Source organism: Apaloderma vittatum, unplaced genomic scaffold, assembly GCF_000703405.1.
Source record: "Apaloderma vittatum isolate BGI_N311 unplaced genomic scaffold, ASM70340v1 scaffold5320, whole genome shotgun sequence".
Lineage (NCBI taxonomy): Eukaryota > Metazoa > Chordata > Aves > Trogoniformes > Trogonidae > Apaloderma > Apaloderma vittatum.
Genome location: NW_009694924.1, coordinates 33095 through 50818, shown reverse-complemented (window position 1 = coordinate 50818; position 17724 = coordinate 33095). Strand labels below are relative to the sequence as shown.

Here is a 17724-nt window from a genome sequence, read left to right as displayed (position 1 = left end):
TATGATATATAGCCTAGCATTCTTACAGAAGAGAGTGGAGCACACCTCAGCTTGTACAACCAGATCACAGAAAACACAAACAGGAGATCTGCAGATGTACTAGTAGCTCATAGCTTTGTTTAAGGATTACATCGTATTCTACTAAGCGCAATGAAAGGCAGAAGAACAAAAATTAACAATAAAACTATTATGTTTGCTATAATTATTAGTAGCTTCAACATACTATATGCTAAGTGACTACTGTATGTTTGAAAACATAATGAAATAGGACACTCTTAAAGATGAATTTTCACTGGCCACTCTTCATACACTAAAGAACTCAAGAAGAAAACACACGTCCAGTGAAAAAAAATATTAATGACAAAACAGAGGCAGAGACTGATGATATGAAAATCAATTAAACAGAACAGAACTGAATCTAAGGCACAAAGTGCCTTTTATAATTATAGCTTGATATGTCAGATAAAGAAAAGTAACAGAGGGAAATATAAAGCAGTAGGGAGCAGATTATCACAGAATTTACTTAGAAATATGATAGTACAAGAAATGTTTTGAAGAGAGCTGACAGGAACCAGATTGCATCTGTCAAAGCCAAAAAGGAAGGTTCAAAAAAATTTTAAGGTTTTGTGGCAATTATACAACTCTATATATACATACATCAGGGTGACTGAACCTTCCTATCCTACTGCAACTACTGTTTCCTCCAATATAAAGGTCGTGGCATGTAGCTTCTCCCTGTGGATTCCCGTTGCTCTATATTGTTTTGTTTTGCTTCTGTCCTGGCTATCTAATGCCCAGTATACTTCTTGTCATAGCTTTTTGTCTGCTTGTTTGCTTATTTGTTTTCACTTCATTTCTCTTTTTTCTTTCTCTTTTTTCTTTCTCTTTTTTTCTCATTCTTTGGTCCATGTAGTCTTCTCCCATGATTTACTTTACACTCCTCCCTTTCACTCTGTTTGTAGTCACATTCTCTCAAAAGCTCTACTGTAATACAACTCTTCCCATGAATCTTCTCCAACCTCTTAAAATACTGTAAGCATTTTTCTGTCTGAATCTCTGCATATCTGACTGTCACCTTCCTCTTCCTGGACCACACTGTTTATAAAATGTTCTTACACAGTCTTCTTTACAAATTCATACTAAAACACTAGCTCAAAAATTCACGAGAAAATTCTACTTTAACTTCCAGAAATCTGACTTAGCCTTATCTATCAACTTCACTGGGAAAACCTTCTCCCTTAGGACTTTTCATCCTTTATGTTTTAGCCAAAAATACCTTTCTAAGGACCACTATGACTTTATAATCCCCATAGTTATAAACTTTTCTTGTCTCTACATACACATTTTCAAATCTTTATTTTGGGTTCCCACACGCAGCCTTATCCAATCTCACTGCATATTTCCTCTTCCCTTTTCTTTAACTTTAAACCTTCCTCGTGCCTAACTCCCTCTCACTTCTGTTGTCTCCTCCCACCAGTGATTGCTTTCCTTTGCTGTTTAAATAATCTTTAAATTACTTTTATTTTTTTGCAGTTTAAATAACATTTAAAATACCTATCTAGGTGTGCTCCCATATTTAAATTCTCCCTTTGTTGTTTTCACCTTCTTTCCCTGGAAAATACTACTTTTCCTTTTCTTTTCTGCTCTCTATTCTATGCTCTAGCAAATGTAATTTGTCAGGTCTATATTGCAAGGCCATCAAAACAGAGACCTTGTTGTCTCTCTCTTTTAGGGCAGGAGAGAGAGAGGGCAAGAACATCTATGGTATTACATAAACAACAGCAGTAAAAACGACACAGCATTAGCCTAATACAGGAAATGAATACTCCTTGGTGTGTTGTACATTCATCCCATAAGCAGGCATTCAGACCCAAGAATTTGCCGATGAGGGGACCTTTTGTTGAACAGCAGCCAAAATTAATAGATAAACATGCAAATAAAACCACTGTTTTTAATATACTTTAAGGCAGCAAAGCAGCACATGTCAACCATAAAATGTATTCACAGTATATGAATAATTTAGCAACATTTAAAAGGAGTACAGTGATCACCCCATATAGGAGTGTAATCAACGTTTAGTTTCCCATGGGTTAAGAAGAAGTGTATCCTAGGCTCATGGACACATGAAATCTTCCCTTCCAAGTGGAAAAACAGGACATGTCTAAGGGAAGCTGAGATGAGTGAAAACTCAGATGTCAAAATTTGTGCAGCTCTGCTTTGCTTACTTCTGGGGCAAACATGCTCAGAATACACCTTATGCAACAGATTTTTAATGGCAGGGTGCAGTTTAAGTTCAATAATTATATAGTGACTCGACTTTTCATTAATTCAGGTTTCTCTGTGAAATCTTATGTCTCTCATCATCACTCTTTTTTTCTGTAATTCATTATGTTAACATGTAAACTGAATTTAGTTTCATTCTTTCTTTGAGGATTGTCCCCTTTCCTAGATGTGATTTTGAAGACAGGATTTAAACATGAGGTTTCCAGAACTGAAATGGCAGTCTGAGGTTAGAAACTACATTTTAACATTTCTAAAAACTCAAAGTTATTAATTCACTAAGAAGCATAGTTCATTTGCATAAAATATTACTGTACACTGCTTTAATATAAAACTGGTTCCATAATTCCCCTCTCAGTTTGACACAATTTAATGTGCTTTTTACAAAAGGTTTTTCTTTAATGTTGTATGTATCTGTCCCCAGCTGAAAATAATATTTGAATACATGAGTAGTATCAGCTTTGTTTATTGTCTAGAGACTTTTTTTTCAGATAGATTTACTTTTAGATAGATTTTCTTCATCGTATGCATCCTTACACCATCACCATTTTGTGTCTAAACGTATTTCAAATTGTTTGGGTAGGAAGGACCCCCTGATCACTACACATGAGTACACAGAGCATACACAGGGAACTCCTGAGATGTTAAGGTAGGGAAGATTGATGAGATTTTGACAGAAAGGCACTCCCACTGAAAAAAATCAGAAGAGGTGCTGTAGGTAAAGATGATAATGAAAACCAGGATCCAGAAATACTTACAATACGAACAAGCCAAGCCAGGGTAGAAGTAGATGTGGAGTAGTGGGTGTTGTAATGATAAGGTGGAGTCTGATCATCTTCCCATGTCTCATACCGTTCTGCATAGAAAACTGCTCTCTTCGGGTTCAAAGCACCAATTGGCTGCAAAGGGATAAAAGGTCAAACATATTATCAGCTGGAGGGCAGCATGTCTGATATGTCATAGCTTAATTTTGTGTTAAGATTCACTACACAGGAGACTCTGCAACCAAACTCATTCCACACTGTAGTAAACCCTTTAGATTGCTGTGATCTTAGAATTTCTTTATAAAGGGTTTGGGTACTAAAAGTCTTAGGACTTTCCTTATTTTAATTGACAAATATAAGTGACCCACATCTGCAAACTTTCAAGACCTTCTGGAAGTATGAGTTATTTCCCAATTAATTCAGTAACATTGTTCTGGAAATAGACTTCTAAAACTGCATTTAAAATGCATTGAGGCCAAACTAATATTTCTGTTGCTGTCATTCACCATAATCACACAGCTAATGAAAACTGACTTTTGCTCACACAGGATACTTTGTAACGCACAGTTCATGATGAAAAGATTTCACGCGGAACTGCTGATGGTGTCTGGTGATCCTAAGCAGAAATACTTAAAAAACCATGCATAGTCCTGCAGGACTGGATGTACTTTCTGACTGAACAAAGCCACGTTTTACTGAGCAAAACAAACAAGCTTTGTACTTAAAAACAATAAAATTTGAAAATTATTCATGAATTCAAAGTCTGTTCTGAGCATACTTAACAGGCAATCTGTAGAAATCAGATAAAAAATAAAAGAAATGTAAGACAGTAGTAGGAACTGTTGGTTTTGATGTGTCTACTTAGGGGATACACATTTTTCTATGATTTTCTTAACTTCAGCTCAGAATTTTTTTTTAAAATGTACTATTATTGCCTGATACAGAAGTCTCTGGGATAAAGAAAATACAACAGTAAGAAAGTAAAGTCTTTAAATAAATGTGTAAGTGATCTTAAATTTGTTTTCACAGATGAGAAAGCAGTATTGTACTTACTACCTGTGTGCAAAGAATGTTCAGATTTTAGCTTTTGTAGTAAAATTAACCAAACACACAGAGTTTAATACTTAGAGGAGTACATACTTCTACATCAAAGAATCATAAAATTTACTGGAGTTTTACATTATTACTTGTTTTGAATTAATCAAAAATTAAGTGTTAGAACTGATATTATTAAGCGAATTAGAACTTGAAAACATACACTAAAAGACTTTGACCCTTTTTCAAACGGTAACAGGCACTCTTGCATTTTATTTCACAGCTTAATTTTTCTACTAAGTTAAAATTCGAAGTAATTTGGAATGGAACACTAGTACAAAGTCAAATCAGTGTGCTTCACTACACTATGTATGTAACTGAATAATTTTAAATCTACAAGTATTTTATTCCTTCAGAGCCGTTATGTTTTTTGAGATGGCTGTTAAAAAGGCTGACACAGAACATGATGTTTTCCAATTTTATATATTAGAGCTTGTTTTTAAACAGCAGTGGTTGATGAACACTTAAATTTTAAAACATTATGATTTCAGTATTTTTCATGAAACACTCTGAATGCTTAATACTTTGCTATGTCTCGGAGATGTTAATAGCTTTCTCGTATGTGTAAAATGTATGAGTAATCCCTAAGGATAAGTGTTATCTGGTGCAGATTGCACTGCAAGACCTCACAAAACATTCTTGAAAAAAGAAGTATGAGCCATTCCCTAACGCTTTCCAGGCTTGTTTCCCAACTACTGGAAAAAGAAAAAATAAATATTTGCATTTTTGTTATACTTGGTTTTGTTACACATCCTGCCACTGTCAGGAAACACGTGGCATTATTATAGCCTATAAGTTGCCAATATATAAAAATAGTTTTTCAACCACTTCCTTGAAAGAGTAACTTATTAAAAGACATTCTTTTCCTATTAGACCGACGAACCGTGCAGATATATGTGCTCCTTTGTTAAATTATCTTACTTAGGGCTCTGGGTTGCTTCAGGGACAGCATGGGACCTGCTGATACCACCCTCGTTAAGGTACTGTGTGTATCCATTTCTCTTGCAGAACAAATTCCAGTCCCCAACCACACATTTCACCAGTTACAGCAGTAATTCACACCCTCGTCTGTTAACAGGAAACATTCACCCCCTCTCAGAAGGAAACACAAAATGGCAGACAAATTGGTGAGACTCTATTTTCTCATGGAAAAACACCCTGAGAATCTTTCTTCCTTTCACCGTGAAGGAGCGTCTTACCCTACCCTACGCTGAAATCTGAAGTTGGTGAAGACTGAGGCATCATCTGTGATACAGCGAAGCAAAAACTTTTAGTCAGACATCGCCAATGCAGCAAATAGTTTAGTGAAATGTAACCATATAATCAATCAAGCCCGCTAACACTGCAAGTAGTTTAGAATCTTTTTGTCGCAAGAGAAATCAGATTACAGGAACTAGTGCACATATAGACATGATAATGGGAAATTTATTGTCTATAAGGGCCTGATGGAAATTTCCTAGCTAAAAGCCTTCTAACAAGCAGCAGCAATGAACTATGCAACAGTTGCGTTGTGAGATGGGTCCGTACATACATTGTGATGCTTTGAGCGGGACTTATCTCTGAGAACAGAATGCAAGGCTACTGTGAGATAAACGGGCACAGGGTGCCTCAAGACTGCAGATCTTGCTTGTCAGCAAGAACAAGGAATACAGGCTATGGCTGACCAAAGAACACGGTGATGAGGAGGAGGACTACGAGCCTTCCTCCAGAAGACCCCGGCCCACAACCACCAGACAGCACTGCACATGCAGCAAGAGGAGGAGGTCCGGCACGCTTATCTTAGAACTAACCCAGCCTACCCTCATGAATATGTATGCTTTTGGGTAATAACTATCTGCCTGTTTGACCAAACAGGGTGCAAGCTTTGAGGTGAGATCCCTTTGCACCTGTCGCCGAATAAACATACCTGCTTTATAACTCCCTGTGAGTTGTAGAGTTAGTTTCTGAATGTAATCTGTCACAATATTACTGTACATATATCTTTGAAGACACAGTAGAGAAGGAATGGGGATTAATGCAAGATTGAAATTCAAAACTGCAGGCCTTTCAAAATAAATTTGAAGCTGATCAGCTGTCTTTCATCAAATAAACCATGTGTTTTCATTCTTCATTGTAAATTTATTACAGTAACAAGGACTGTGAATCCTAACTGATGCTCAAAAAGGTAGTTTATTTTATAAATGAGCAAAATTTTAAATTAAAGTTTAACCCACAGCTTTAAATAACTTCTTTTTTAATTAAAAACATATATATTGTTGCACTTAATGGAAAAGATACTTTCTTTCAAGAACTTGACAATAATTTTCTGAAGTCACATAAAATACTAATGCAAACACACCATGTTTTCTAGGTACTTCAGGAAGAAGTGTTATTTCAGTTTAAAAGATAAAAGATATAAGGTTTTAATATGGTGAATTCCCACTTTCTGGTAAAAATGTCTGCACAAGTACCTAAAATAATCTACTTTCAGAAGACACATGTTCAATTTATTGAACAGCCAACCTAAAAAGCTGTATTCTGAAGTTTACCTTTATCTTCATTAATATTCTTTTCAGAGTCAGAATCTATTTTTCTTTCAATTACTTTAGGATTCATCTGAAGAAAAATGATGAAATGCACAAAATATCTGCTGAATAAAATGGGCTCTGTAAGTGAAGCATCATTAGAGTCATCTCCCTTCTTGCACGACATGGAAACTTTCATGTCTGGGAAGAATCTTTTCTGGGAATGACCCCAGAGAAACGGAAAGAAAGAAAGAAATGAGAGGCTGAGGTGGAGCTTGTCTTCAGCTAGAGAGTCTCATCTTGGCATTCATCCTGGATGGGATCATCTAGTGATCTCCTCTTCTGTACAGTAACGGAGACCTCAGTGTAAACCACTTTCTCTGAAAGGACTTAACTCTCCCCTGACGTAGGGAACTGCAAAGGGAAAGAGCTCAAATCACTCTCTTTGTTTGTTTGTTTGTGGCATAACTTAAAAACTTGTTGATTAACCACAAAGCAAAAAAATTTCCGTAAGTAGCATGGAGGAAATTCAGAGAAGTCCGTCCCCGGTCTTCTTTGTGTCTTTTTAATGTCCATGTAGCAAAATGCTGTTACCCAAATAAATGGTGACAGTTCATCCTTCAGTTGAGACATGTACGTTCTGTAAAGATTTTAAATCTCTGTACAAATTAGCAACTAACCTGGTTTTACTCTGATGGGGCATGTGTTGACAAGTTCTACTGTAATGGCAGGATATCATATTTCTTGTGAAGTGGGCAGGGTAAATGGAATTTTGGTCACTTCTCCATAGCTTTACAGTGTGATTCTCAGTCCAGAAAGTCAACTACTACATTTTCAATCTGATACACGAATATAAAATTGAGATAAATTTTATTTATGGATCAATCCCCGCATCTTCACATAATGGAAGAAAATTAATTTATTCCCATTTCAGTGAGATTCTACTGCTGTGAAAACTAGTTAAAATTACTTGCACAAACAATACAAAGGCAAAACTCAGTCCATGTACTATGTCTCAGTCCAGTACCTTAACCATAAGACTAGTACAGAAACCGAGTCAGACAAAGTGTTCTGAACATTAAATAAAAAGTTATTTCTATAATGTTGTATAAAACACTTTTTCCAAACACATAATTTGTCTTTTTATTAAAAAGCCCTCTAAAAACAGGACTCATATCAAATAGTATCAGCTTTTCATAAAATGGTTTTATAAGATGTTTTTTACTCCAAGCAAGAAAAACAATTCACTCTATGACAATTCCTGTTCAGCCAATTCATCTCTGATGTTTGAGTTTATTTTATGCTTCTTTTTCTATTTAAGAATAAAGTAAGTATTTACTTTAACATTAAAAACACACTGCTATTCATGTAAATTTTTTTATCTGGCTAATCTCTTTAGACATCTGGCCTTTGAACCAGTGTATTGTCAATACATCTAGTGTTTATATCCACTGGACATGTTATGTTAGCTCATGTAATATTTACTGTTTTGCCAGCTATCTTCATAGAACTACATTCTCTCATGAGAGCAAAACTGAATGTAGCATCTTATTTATTCAGCCACTGAATATTCTGCTTATCTTGACCCTAATTCATGCAGTAGCTACCTTATCTGTTTGTCTTTTTTTTTTTTTGTAATGTACTGCACAAAGCCGTAGCTAGGTATAAAAGAAATCTTGAGTGTGGCTTTATTTGGCTCTAGCTGAATAGAGACTGAGCTTTACCTGTTTGCTTACATTTTTTAAAAAAAAAACAAACCACCAAACAACAACCTTTAAGTAGGACATCCAAGGATGGTACTTTAAAGTTTAAAATAAATTATAATTTTAGCTTTTCTTCAGCATATTGATATACACATTACCAAATACAAGAGTTCTGGCAGATTCAAAGTAATGGAGTTCCATTCAGCAAATGAACTTTTATTTAAGAAAATAAAATATTTAATTGTGTAGCTTAAACCAAATGAGAATCGAACTAATTTTTCTTCTGATAGTAGAGTTGCTTGTGGTAGAGAGAGAAGTTCAAGTTACAGAAAGAGATTTCATTTTTCCAGTGAGAGTGGCTCTTGATAAACCCATAAACTCCATTCCACAGCACACACATTTTTGGAAGCATTAAGCGTGGTTTGCCTTGCTATAGTCACACTTCGATGCGTTCATTTGCATTATTACATTTAGAAGCCTTGGGGCTTTACCACTTCCTTTTCTTGAAATGGCACAGTAATAAGGAAAAGTGGTTATGCTTATCACCACCCGTCAGTCAAACACCTTCTATATTAACAAAATATAATTTTTCCACTCAATGAATGGGCGTGTGATGTTTCATACACATGTCAATATTAGTATTACTTCGTCTGGTGAAGAGCTTATTTTATTTAACAGGATGTATGACTGGAAGTAAATGAGGAGAAATTCCCATTTACACTTTAATGAGCAGGGACAATGCACCATGACAAAACCATGCACTCTCTATAACTTGGGAGTAAAAGTCATACAATTTTGCACAAACAAACTATAGCACATTTTAAGTCTGTCGAAATCCAAAATACCTCACTGTGCCATAAGAGCTGCATACACCCTTCCTGTGCTAAAGTTTAATACCATAGGTATTCTTCCAAAGGATATCTCAATAAAGAAGAAAATAAGCAGATCACCTGGTGCTTTGATAGTGAAAAGATAATCTATGTATCTATGACAGCCTCTTTCATTAGCTTTTCATCCTGTCAAAGAATAAATATAACCTTTAACCTTGTATATGTAATGAATAAAACTTGAGCCTACACTGTCTAATCAAATGAGAGGTCCAATACATCCTACTGCTACGGCACCTTCTGTGCCCATAGGCCCTGGTTTTAAATCTCAAATTATATGTAAAAGGAAGAAAAAAGCCTTAATATGGGAATTTCCAAACAGTTCAAACCAAAAGGGCAGAGGAATTTTCAGACTAATATATAAGTACAACTGTTCTGAGAGAACAAGCAACATCTGGATGCAAAAGTACCACCATCAGGAGTGCTACATAAAATCAGAATAAAATAGAATGGGAGCAAAGGATGTTCAAGACGGCTTTGCAGAAATGTAAATATTTCACTTTGAGGTAAATGCAAAAGGCATATGTTTTACTCTGTCACTGACATCATAAGCAAGCCAAACACATCTAATTTGCTTTCCACAAAACATATGAATTGCATTTGTTGTGTATATTCACATAAGAGTTGAGATATCACAAAGGTGGTGAATCATATTTTATACAGAAAGCCTAGGAATCAAAGTCTAAAAAAATTCAAAAGAGGTACTCTCAATTATCATAACTGGAGCTTCGTATGAACTTTGTGTAAAAATATGCAACTTCTTTTGTTAAATATTAGATTTAGCTACCAAAACTATCTTAAACTAACAAAACAAAGCATGATAGGTGCTTTCTCTTTAAATTTCATTGCTTTTGTGAGCTTTTACTAAGTATGTAATAGTGTTTTAATTCTAAATCATTTCAAAATATTGTTTCAGGGATATTAATTACTAAACATTAAGGACATCAGCTTTGTGAAACCTAAGAAGGGCAAACTTGCAGGAAGACAGAAGGTCAGGGGCTGACAAAGGAGATTTTATCCATCAACAGCTTAGCTGGAGGTTCTGATTTGCCATCAAATCTGCAGGAACATTTCTCCATCACAGGGTAAAATCTGACAGAAGGAAGTGGCTCCTCGAGGAAAGGATTCTGTGTGTGCCTGCCCCAGAGGTCTGGCTGAGGCTCGATAGCACACCTCGCTTCAATAACATGAACAATAAATCACTAACTCCTGCTTTTAAGCACTAGGCTACTCAGGATTCACCTCCCTAACAAGGAAAGAAGGAGCTTAGTTACAGATACAGCACCGTATCAAGAATGAAAACAGAATTGCCAAGGAAATACTTCAGATACATTCTGATTTTGAAGGGGTTTTTACTGATAATGCACAAATTGAAACAGGATGCAAGTAATGCATAACAGCCCAAGTGCACCAAGTAAGGCATTTCACGTTAACTGGCCACTGCCTTTTACAAAAAATCATTAATCTATTTTTCCTTTTAAAACCATTGTGAAATGAAACCTATCAGATGTTATTATAATAAACACTGGGAAAAAATGACAGTTACACCCTTTTTATCCTGAGGGACCCCACAACACTTTACAGATTGCACATGTGTTTTCTCACACATCCGTGGGATAAATGCAGCCCAGATCCTGCTGGAAAGGAAAGACCACTCTTCTTAACTAGTTCTGTGAAGGCTTTTTTTTAGTGGTCAAAACTCTAGGTTTTCCAGAGGAAACCACTGGTAGCTTTTGAATAAGAAAATGCAGTCATCAAATTGGGCAAGAACAGGTCCTCAGGCAAAATACTGCTGTGCGCATTGCACGGATTCTTGAAGAAACATAAATAACCAGGGACTTGATTTTACATTTCCTTTCAAGGGAGAGCACTATTAGTAGTGCAGTGATACTAATAAGCTAAACAAGCACTAATTCCATAATGAGTCTTTACTAACTCATGAGGAAAACCTATCTATTCAGCTATCACGCTACTTCCTGTAGCAATTACATACTTTAATAGGCTGCCATAAAAATTTGAATCCAACCAAAACTAAGTACCTAATGAAGGGCTCATGAGACGCTGCCTAATCTTGTTGCACTTCACCACACGCAGTGTTATTAATACTAGAAAGAAGTAAGCCTGAGAGATTTTGAAAAGTCTAAGTATCTTAGTGAAAGGTTGATCACTATAAACAATTTAAAAACTAAATATTTTTATATATGCTAGGGAAAAAGCCAGTGCAAGATGATCACTGGTCTTTATTTAACTCATGTCTGTGGATTTTCTTTTATTTTTCCTGGCACAGACTACAATGGTGTCACAGACCTGAAAAACACACCTGTGAAACATACCTATAATATTATGAAAGGTACAAGTTTTCCATGAGTCCCAGTTTGCTTACATTTGATGCATACTGTGAATGTAGTTTCATTTCCATTTTTATTTCTGTATTTATTTGCTAAGAAAAAAGGGAGATGAAACCTAGGTGTCTTTGAGTCCTACACAAACTATTTCAGAGCAGCCTTCCATGAACAGTTACAGTACATCTGGATGAGCATACTCTTTCCAGCAGGGATATGAGACTGTGGGATCTCTGCATTGCTGCCAAGGATGTGTGCTTGCAGCAAGAGGAGAGAAAGTGCTACCGGCTTGGGGAGGAGTGGCTGGCGAGCTGCTCAGCAGAGAGGGACCTGGGGGTGTGGATGGACAGCCGGCTGAACATGAGCCAGCAGTGTGCCCAGGTGGCCAAGAAGGCCAATGGCATCCTGGCCTGGATCAGGAATGGTGTGGCCAGCAGGAGCAGGGAGTTGATCATGGCCCTGTACTCAGCTTTGGTGAGCCCACACCTCATGTACCGTGTCCAGTTTTGGACCCCTCACTACAGGAGGGACATTGAGGTGCTGGAGAGGGTACAGAGGTGGCTACCAAGCTGGTAAAGGGCTTAGAACACAAGTTGTATGAGGAAAAGCTGAGGGATCTGGGGTTATTTAGCCTAGAGAAGAGGAAATTGGGGGAAGACCTCACTGCTCTCTACAACTACTTGAAGGGAGGTTGCAGAGAGGCAGAGGTTGGTCTGTTCTCCCTAGTGGAGAGTGATAGGATGAGGGGAAATGGAATTAAATTGCCCCAAGGGAAGTTCAGATTAGATATTAGGAAGAATTTCTTTACTGAAAGGGTTGTCAGCCATTGGAACAGGCTGCACAGGGAGGTGGTTGAGTCACTGTCCCTGGAGGTGTTTAAGAGACGGGTGGATGTTGCATTGGGGGACATAGTTTAGTAGATTGATATGGCTGAGACAAAGGCTGGACCCGATGATCTTCTAGGTCTCTTCCAGGTGAAACTATTCTATGATTCTATTCTATGATTCTGTGAAAAGCAGACTTGAAGGCAGAAGCCTCAGAAATGCCCATCCCTGACCAGCAGCAGGAGGGAAAGCAGGGGCTGAAGCACAGGGCTGCAGAACAGGCCTTGGGGGTCATTTTCTCCTTTCCAGCCTCATTCCTTAAGCCAGCAAGTGACAGACTCCTGCAGTTATAAGCCTCTCTCTACGTGTAGGAGCAACTTCTCCCTCCTGGCTGAGAAGCTGTGGCCAGGATGCAAGAAAGCTGTCATGCCCAGACAACAGAAACCTTGCACTGGGGATGTTGCACGGCTACCCACCTTCACTTCTAAGAAAGTACATGCACCTTCTTAGTCAACAGGAATCAGGAAAGATGTTTCCCACAACACAGTTTCAAACCCTGGGTTTTGTCTTTATTCCAACTGACCAAAAGTAGAGCACCTCCATATGCTGCTGCTCTGCTTAGCCAGGACATACCTTCCCCTCCAGTCTGCTGACACAATCAGAGCTGAGTATAGATGGCAGTCTGGCACTACTAAAGAAACAAATAACTGCATTATTGTGCAGTACTAACGGCCCAAGTCCAGCTGGAGGACAAAAGTAGTCTGATGCACTAACAATCTGCAAGCCCAAAGGTACAGAGGAGTAGCAGGTTTGGAACCAGATGGGTCAGGAACACAGAAGTAACATAATGTAGAGATTCAGTATAAAAGTATTATAAAACATTAAAATCTATTTCAGACTTTTTTGACTTAAAGACCTAACTTAACCAGGCTATAAACACATAACAGAATCTCTTCCTAAAAGGGCTGGCTGACTACCTTTAACAGAATTGAAGCATACCTTTGAAAGATCTCTGAAGTTGCCTGGAAGGGTCAGGTCTAACTCTTCAGATTCATAGTTTGTTAAAACCCATGGAAATACAGGGTACTGGTTCAGATCATTGTACGTTCGTCCTGTTAAGAAAGAAAATATTTTAAGAATTAGGAAATACTGTTCACTTCTCTAGCTGAAAAACAATCTAGTGGTTACTTTTGTTGCATCACATGTTCCCAGTCCCCACCACTTGATAGAATCAGGTATAAATCTCCCAGACAAAAGTAGCCATTTGGATGCACTTATCTTGAATCAGAAGTTAACACAGAAATCAGCATAATGTAAAGAACACAGTATCTTCCAAGAAATGGACCACATGCCAATAAACTCTTTTTTATTTCCATGAAGATATTTTCATAGCGTGAATGTTGAAATTTAAAACTACTAGACTACCATTTCTCCTAGCAACTGTATGCAGTAACACTAGCTGGCAAAGATTAACTGAGACAGTAAAGGGCTAAATTTGAGGTTTGCAAATCTCAACCTGTCCTGGATAGACCATGTTAATTCATTATTCTCTATTGCTTTTCTTCACTGAAGAAGTGGTGAGATTTCATTGCAATAGTGGAATCAAAGTGGAGGAAGTCATGTTTGCTTTAATACTACTTCGTAACCATTTTGAAAATTAAAAGACATTTTCTCCCCTAAAAAAACCAATGGTGACTGCCCCAGGCCACTCTCTCCAAATATAATGAAGGAAACATCACAGCAGCTCAAATGTGGAAAAGCTGTCTTTAGATAGCTTCAAAAGAGCATTCTGCAACTGAAATGAACTGAAAATTATGAATTCTTCACCAGGAAAATGTGTTTGGGAAAGGCTGGTTTCTGTATCAACTGGTATTTAGTAGTAACTAACATTTCAGTGATAAAACAAATGAAGTTGCTTAGTACAGGACCATCCACCATATAGATTTACCGAGAACCACACAATATGCAACATGAGTCTTAGAAAACAAAATCAGGTCATAAATATATGCGTGTGTGTATTTATATAATATAATTAGCAAACTGAAATAACCCAGGTTAACAATTCCCAGTCTTGCAGCAGATTTACAGCCCTGTCTCACTAACTGCTTCCTTCCAGATTCTGGACAGATTCCTGGGGTACAAAACCCAGCACAGGAAAACACAGGCTTCCTTGTTCTGAGAAGCATTTGCAATTCTCCACAAAAATCAGCTCTGCTTTAATGAAATGTGAAACTTTCACTGCTCTACAAACACCTTATTTTTTCAATAGAAGTTGATGAACAAGAGGCATGTTTCTATTTTGTACATAGTTTCATTGAAAACAGCAAAAGTGTATATTGTTAAAAACTGTGTGTTGTCATTTTTGTTTTGAACACATAGATGTTCGCAAGAATATATAAAAAATAACTGCATTGCAAAATACAGCTTTGTTAAAATAGCAATATCAAAATTGTGCACACAGACAGAGAAAAAAACCTCAACTTTTTCTTTAATATCAGCAATGAATGAATTAATGCAAATCCAGTCTTGGACAGAATGAGAATGTATCACACAAATCAAGAATTATACATATAGAATTTATCTATTTGAAGGAGGAAAAAGAAGGCATTCTCTGGCAGACTATTAATTGTTTTAGGGTTTTTTTGGGGGGTGGCTCTGTATGTCTTGAACTAAGACAACTCTGCCTCATTTTTCACATATGTCAAATTGGAATATTATTTTCCTTTTTGGTAAGGGTTTAATTGCATGCAATTTGTAAAAGTTTTGTAAGAATGTCAAATTTAAGATTGTATAAAATATATTCTTTATAAAACTATACCTTTAGACAATAACTGTTTTTCTCACCATCAGAATATGCAGTTAACAAAAGAGTGTGTTAAAGCTTCTGTGAAAGAAATACATTTGTGTTTATGTGGACAGCAGACTAAAGAAATTTGAGATTCAGGAAGAGAATGACTGAGATGACTGCAGTCTGTTATAAAAGCATAAGCAAAAATGATGATTCGTCAGAATCAAAAGTTTTGTGGAAAAAGAGTTCACAGTAATAAAGACCTTCAATTGACAACACCTTACAGAAACATCTGAAAAGGTGAGAACATCCTGTTGCAAACTTTTGAAAAGAAATTTAGGGTTATCCAAAATGACTTTTCATTTCAAAATAGAGATTTTCTGTATTGAGATTTTATTTAATTTTGATATTAATTTCATTTCAGGAAGAACTTCCTCATGGAGAAGGTGCTCGGGCACTGGGATGCACTGCCCAGGGAAGTGGTGGAGTCACCATCCCTGGAGGTGTTTAAGGAGAGGCCGGATGTGGCACTTAGTGCCATGGTCTAGTCGATGTGGTGGTGTTGGGACATAGGCTGGACTTGATGATCTCAGGTCTTTTCCAGCCTCAATAATTCTATAATTCTGGTTCTGTGAATCAATGTTAATATTTAGTCAACAAAATTTTAACTTTTGTTCCTGTTCCACATAGGAAGACCATAAATATGTCAACAGTGGAAGAAAAAAGCAATCCCAACTCTAGCTGCTCTATGTGAGTTTTCCTTTGCAGTGTTGTTTTGATAGCTTACTTACAGTATGTATGCATGAACAAATCATTGTGTGGAATTAGCTCCATGTCAGGACACTGCAGTAACTCTTGTGCGCATTTTTGCACCCCACAGTGAGAAACAATTTGACTCAGTTTATCTCAGTTTAGGTAGGATATGTTACAAACAATGGAGCCTTTGTGATTACGTATTTGATAAATTTGATAAACCCACAGTCTTGTGAAAAAATAAATAAAATATTTACTTCTCTCCTACTTCGATATTCATAAAACACATTTATTTATGAAGAGATTAAGTACTAAGAATGGCTAATAATTTGTTTACTAAAAACATTAGTGATTTAATTTTCTCAATTCAGCAATTTTCTTTTTAGTATCAACAAACAAAATTGACTTGAGAAGATGAACTATAATTTAAAGGAGACCAAACCTGCATGTTAAGACCACAAATCTATGCTTATCTGAGTGGAGGACAGTGATCTAGGCCTATAATGGGATTACAAATCCCTAATTCTAAACATGCATAAATATTAGTCATTTAACTTTCTTAGGAATGCTTTCTTGATCAGCTCTGGCTTCACAATTATTATTTTCAAAGCAAAGTCAGCAGATAAATTTATTTAGCCATCTCATCAATTGTCTGGTGCTTCCAGCAAGAATTATTTGGTTCTTTCTTTAGCTATATAAATATAAAACATAAACTTGTACCACTATTGGTAGTCCCTATACCTCTTCAGAAGCTTCAGATTTTCCCCCAAGTAAGCTTACAGAGATTAATATTAAAGGCTGAATATTAAATATCAGAAGCCTGTGACACTAATCTACTTGAACAATAAAACTGAGGCATAGTAAATGAGATCTCAGAAATACTGGATATGTTTCTTCATTAAAAAAAAACTTTTTAATTAAACCATCCAATTTAATGTTTTTATATGGCACTTTAGTTTTGAAGGTAAAGTGAGCTAGAGACAGCTGACAAAGAAATTATAACTGCAATTCCTTGGTGAAAATGTTAATGACAGCAAAATATTGTTTAATTAGATGATTGCAGCATCTGGATTAACACTCTTTAAGAGCGATGTTCCTGTGCTTGTCTGCTTCTTCACACTTTACAGACATTTTGTCATCTCTAGGTCATTAGGAAAGAATTTTTAATGATTTTTCTAGAAGCAAGTAGTTCAAGTTACATCTAATTAGATGACAATAATAAGCCCAACACATGCAGTAGCTAAATATATACATAATTAACCAGTGAGGGCTTGTACATCACAGAGTAAAAAAGTGGAAAATGCTAAACAGGCAAAAAAAAAGAGGGAGGGGGAAGAAGTTCATCTGAATTTATTACTTGACTGAAGATGTCATTTTTTTCCACAAACCTTAAAAAATAATCCCTTTTCACTACAAGAAATTATGGATATAATTATTCTCCACTTCTTTTAAAAGCTGCGGCAGGTAGGATTTTAAAGAATTAAAATTCTAATAAATACAAATGCAAACACGCATTTAATATACTGCAGTTTGAAAAGAATAAATCACTAAATATTGAGAAATTGATTTGAAAACTAGACTTCTGCCTAAAAAAGTGGGTACTACAACCGTATTACAAAATGACTTCTTGTTCCCACTCCTCCTGATTCCTTTTGCTGTGGTAGGATTACTTTTAAGTGCTTTTTTCAATAAACTTGTAATTGAGAATAATAAAAACTACTTGTTCCTGTGTATCACCCACAGGGTTCAGCTGATATACATAGTGATCACACGTGATATGGCCT

At 36.4% G+C, this 17724-nt stretch overlaps 1 protein-coding gene across 1 annotated transcript in view; it reads right to left on the bottom strand.

The window, feature by feature from the left end:
* LOC104273768 (neurobeachin-like) overlaps positions 1 to 17724 on the bottom strand; it is a gene marked incomplete at its 3' end in the record, with an annotated part of 79060 nt that overhangs the window by 47810 nt on the left and 13526 nt on the right. Inside the window, exons 4-5 of the mRNA XM_009869198.1 lie at positions 13399 to 13511; positions 3039 to 3179 (exon numbers count right to left, since the gene is read on the bottom strand). Coding sequence (XP_009867500.1) covers positions 3039 to 3179; positions 13399 to 13511 — 254 coding nt within the window. The remainder of the gene's footprint in view (positions 1 to 3038; positions 3180 to 13398; positions 13512 to 17724) is intronic.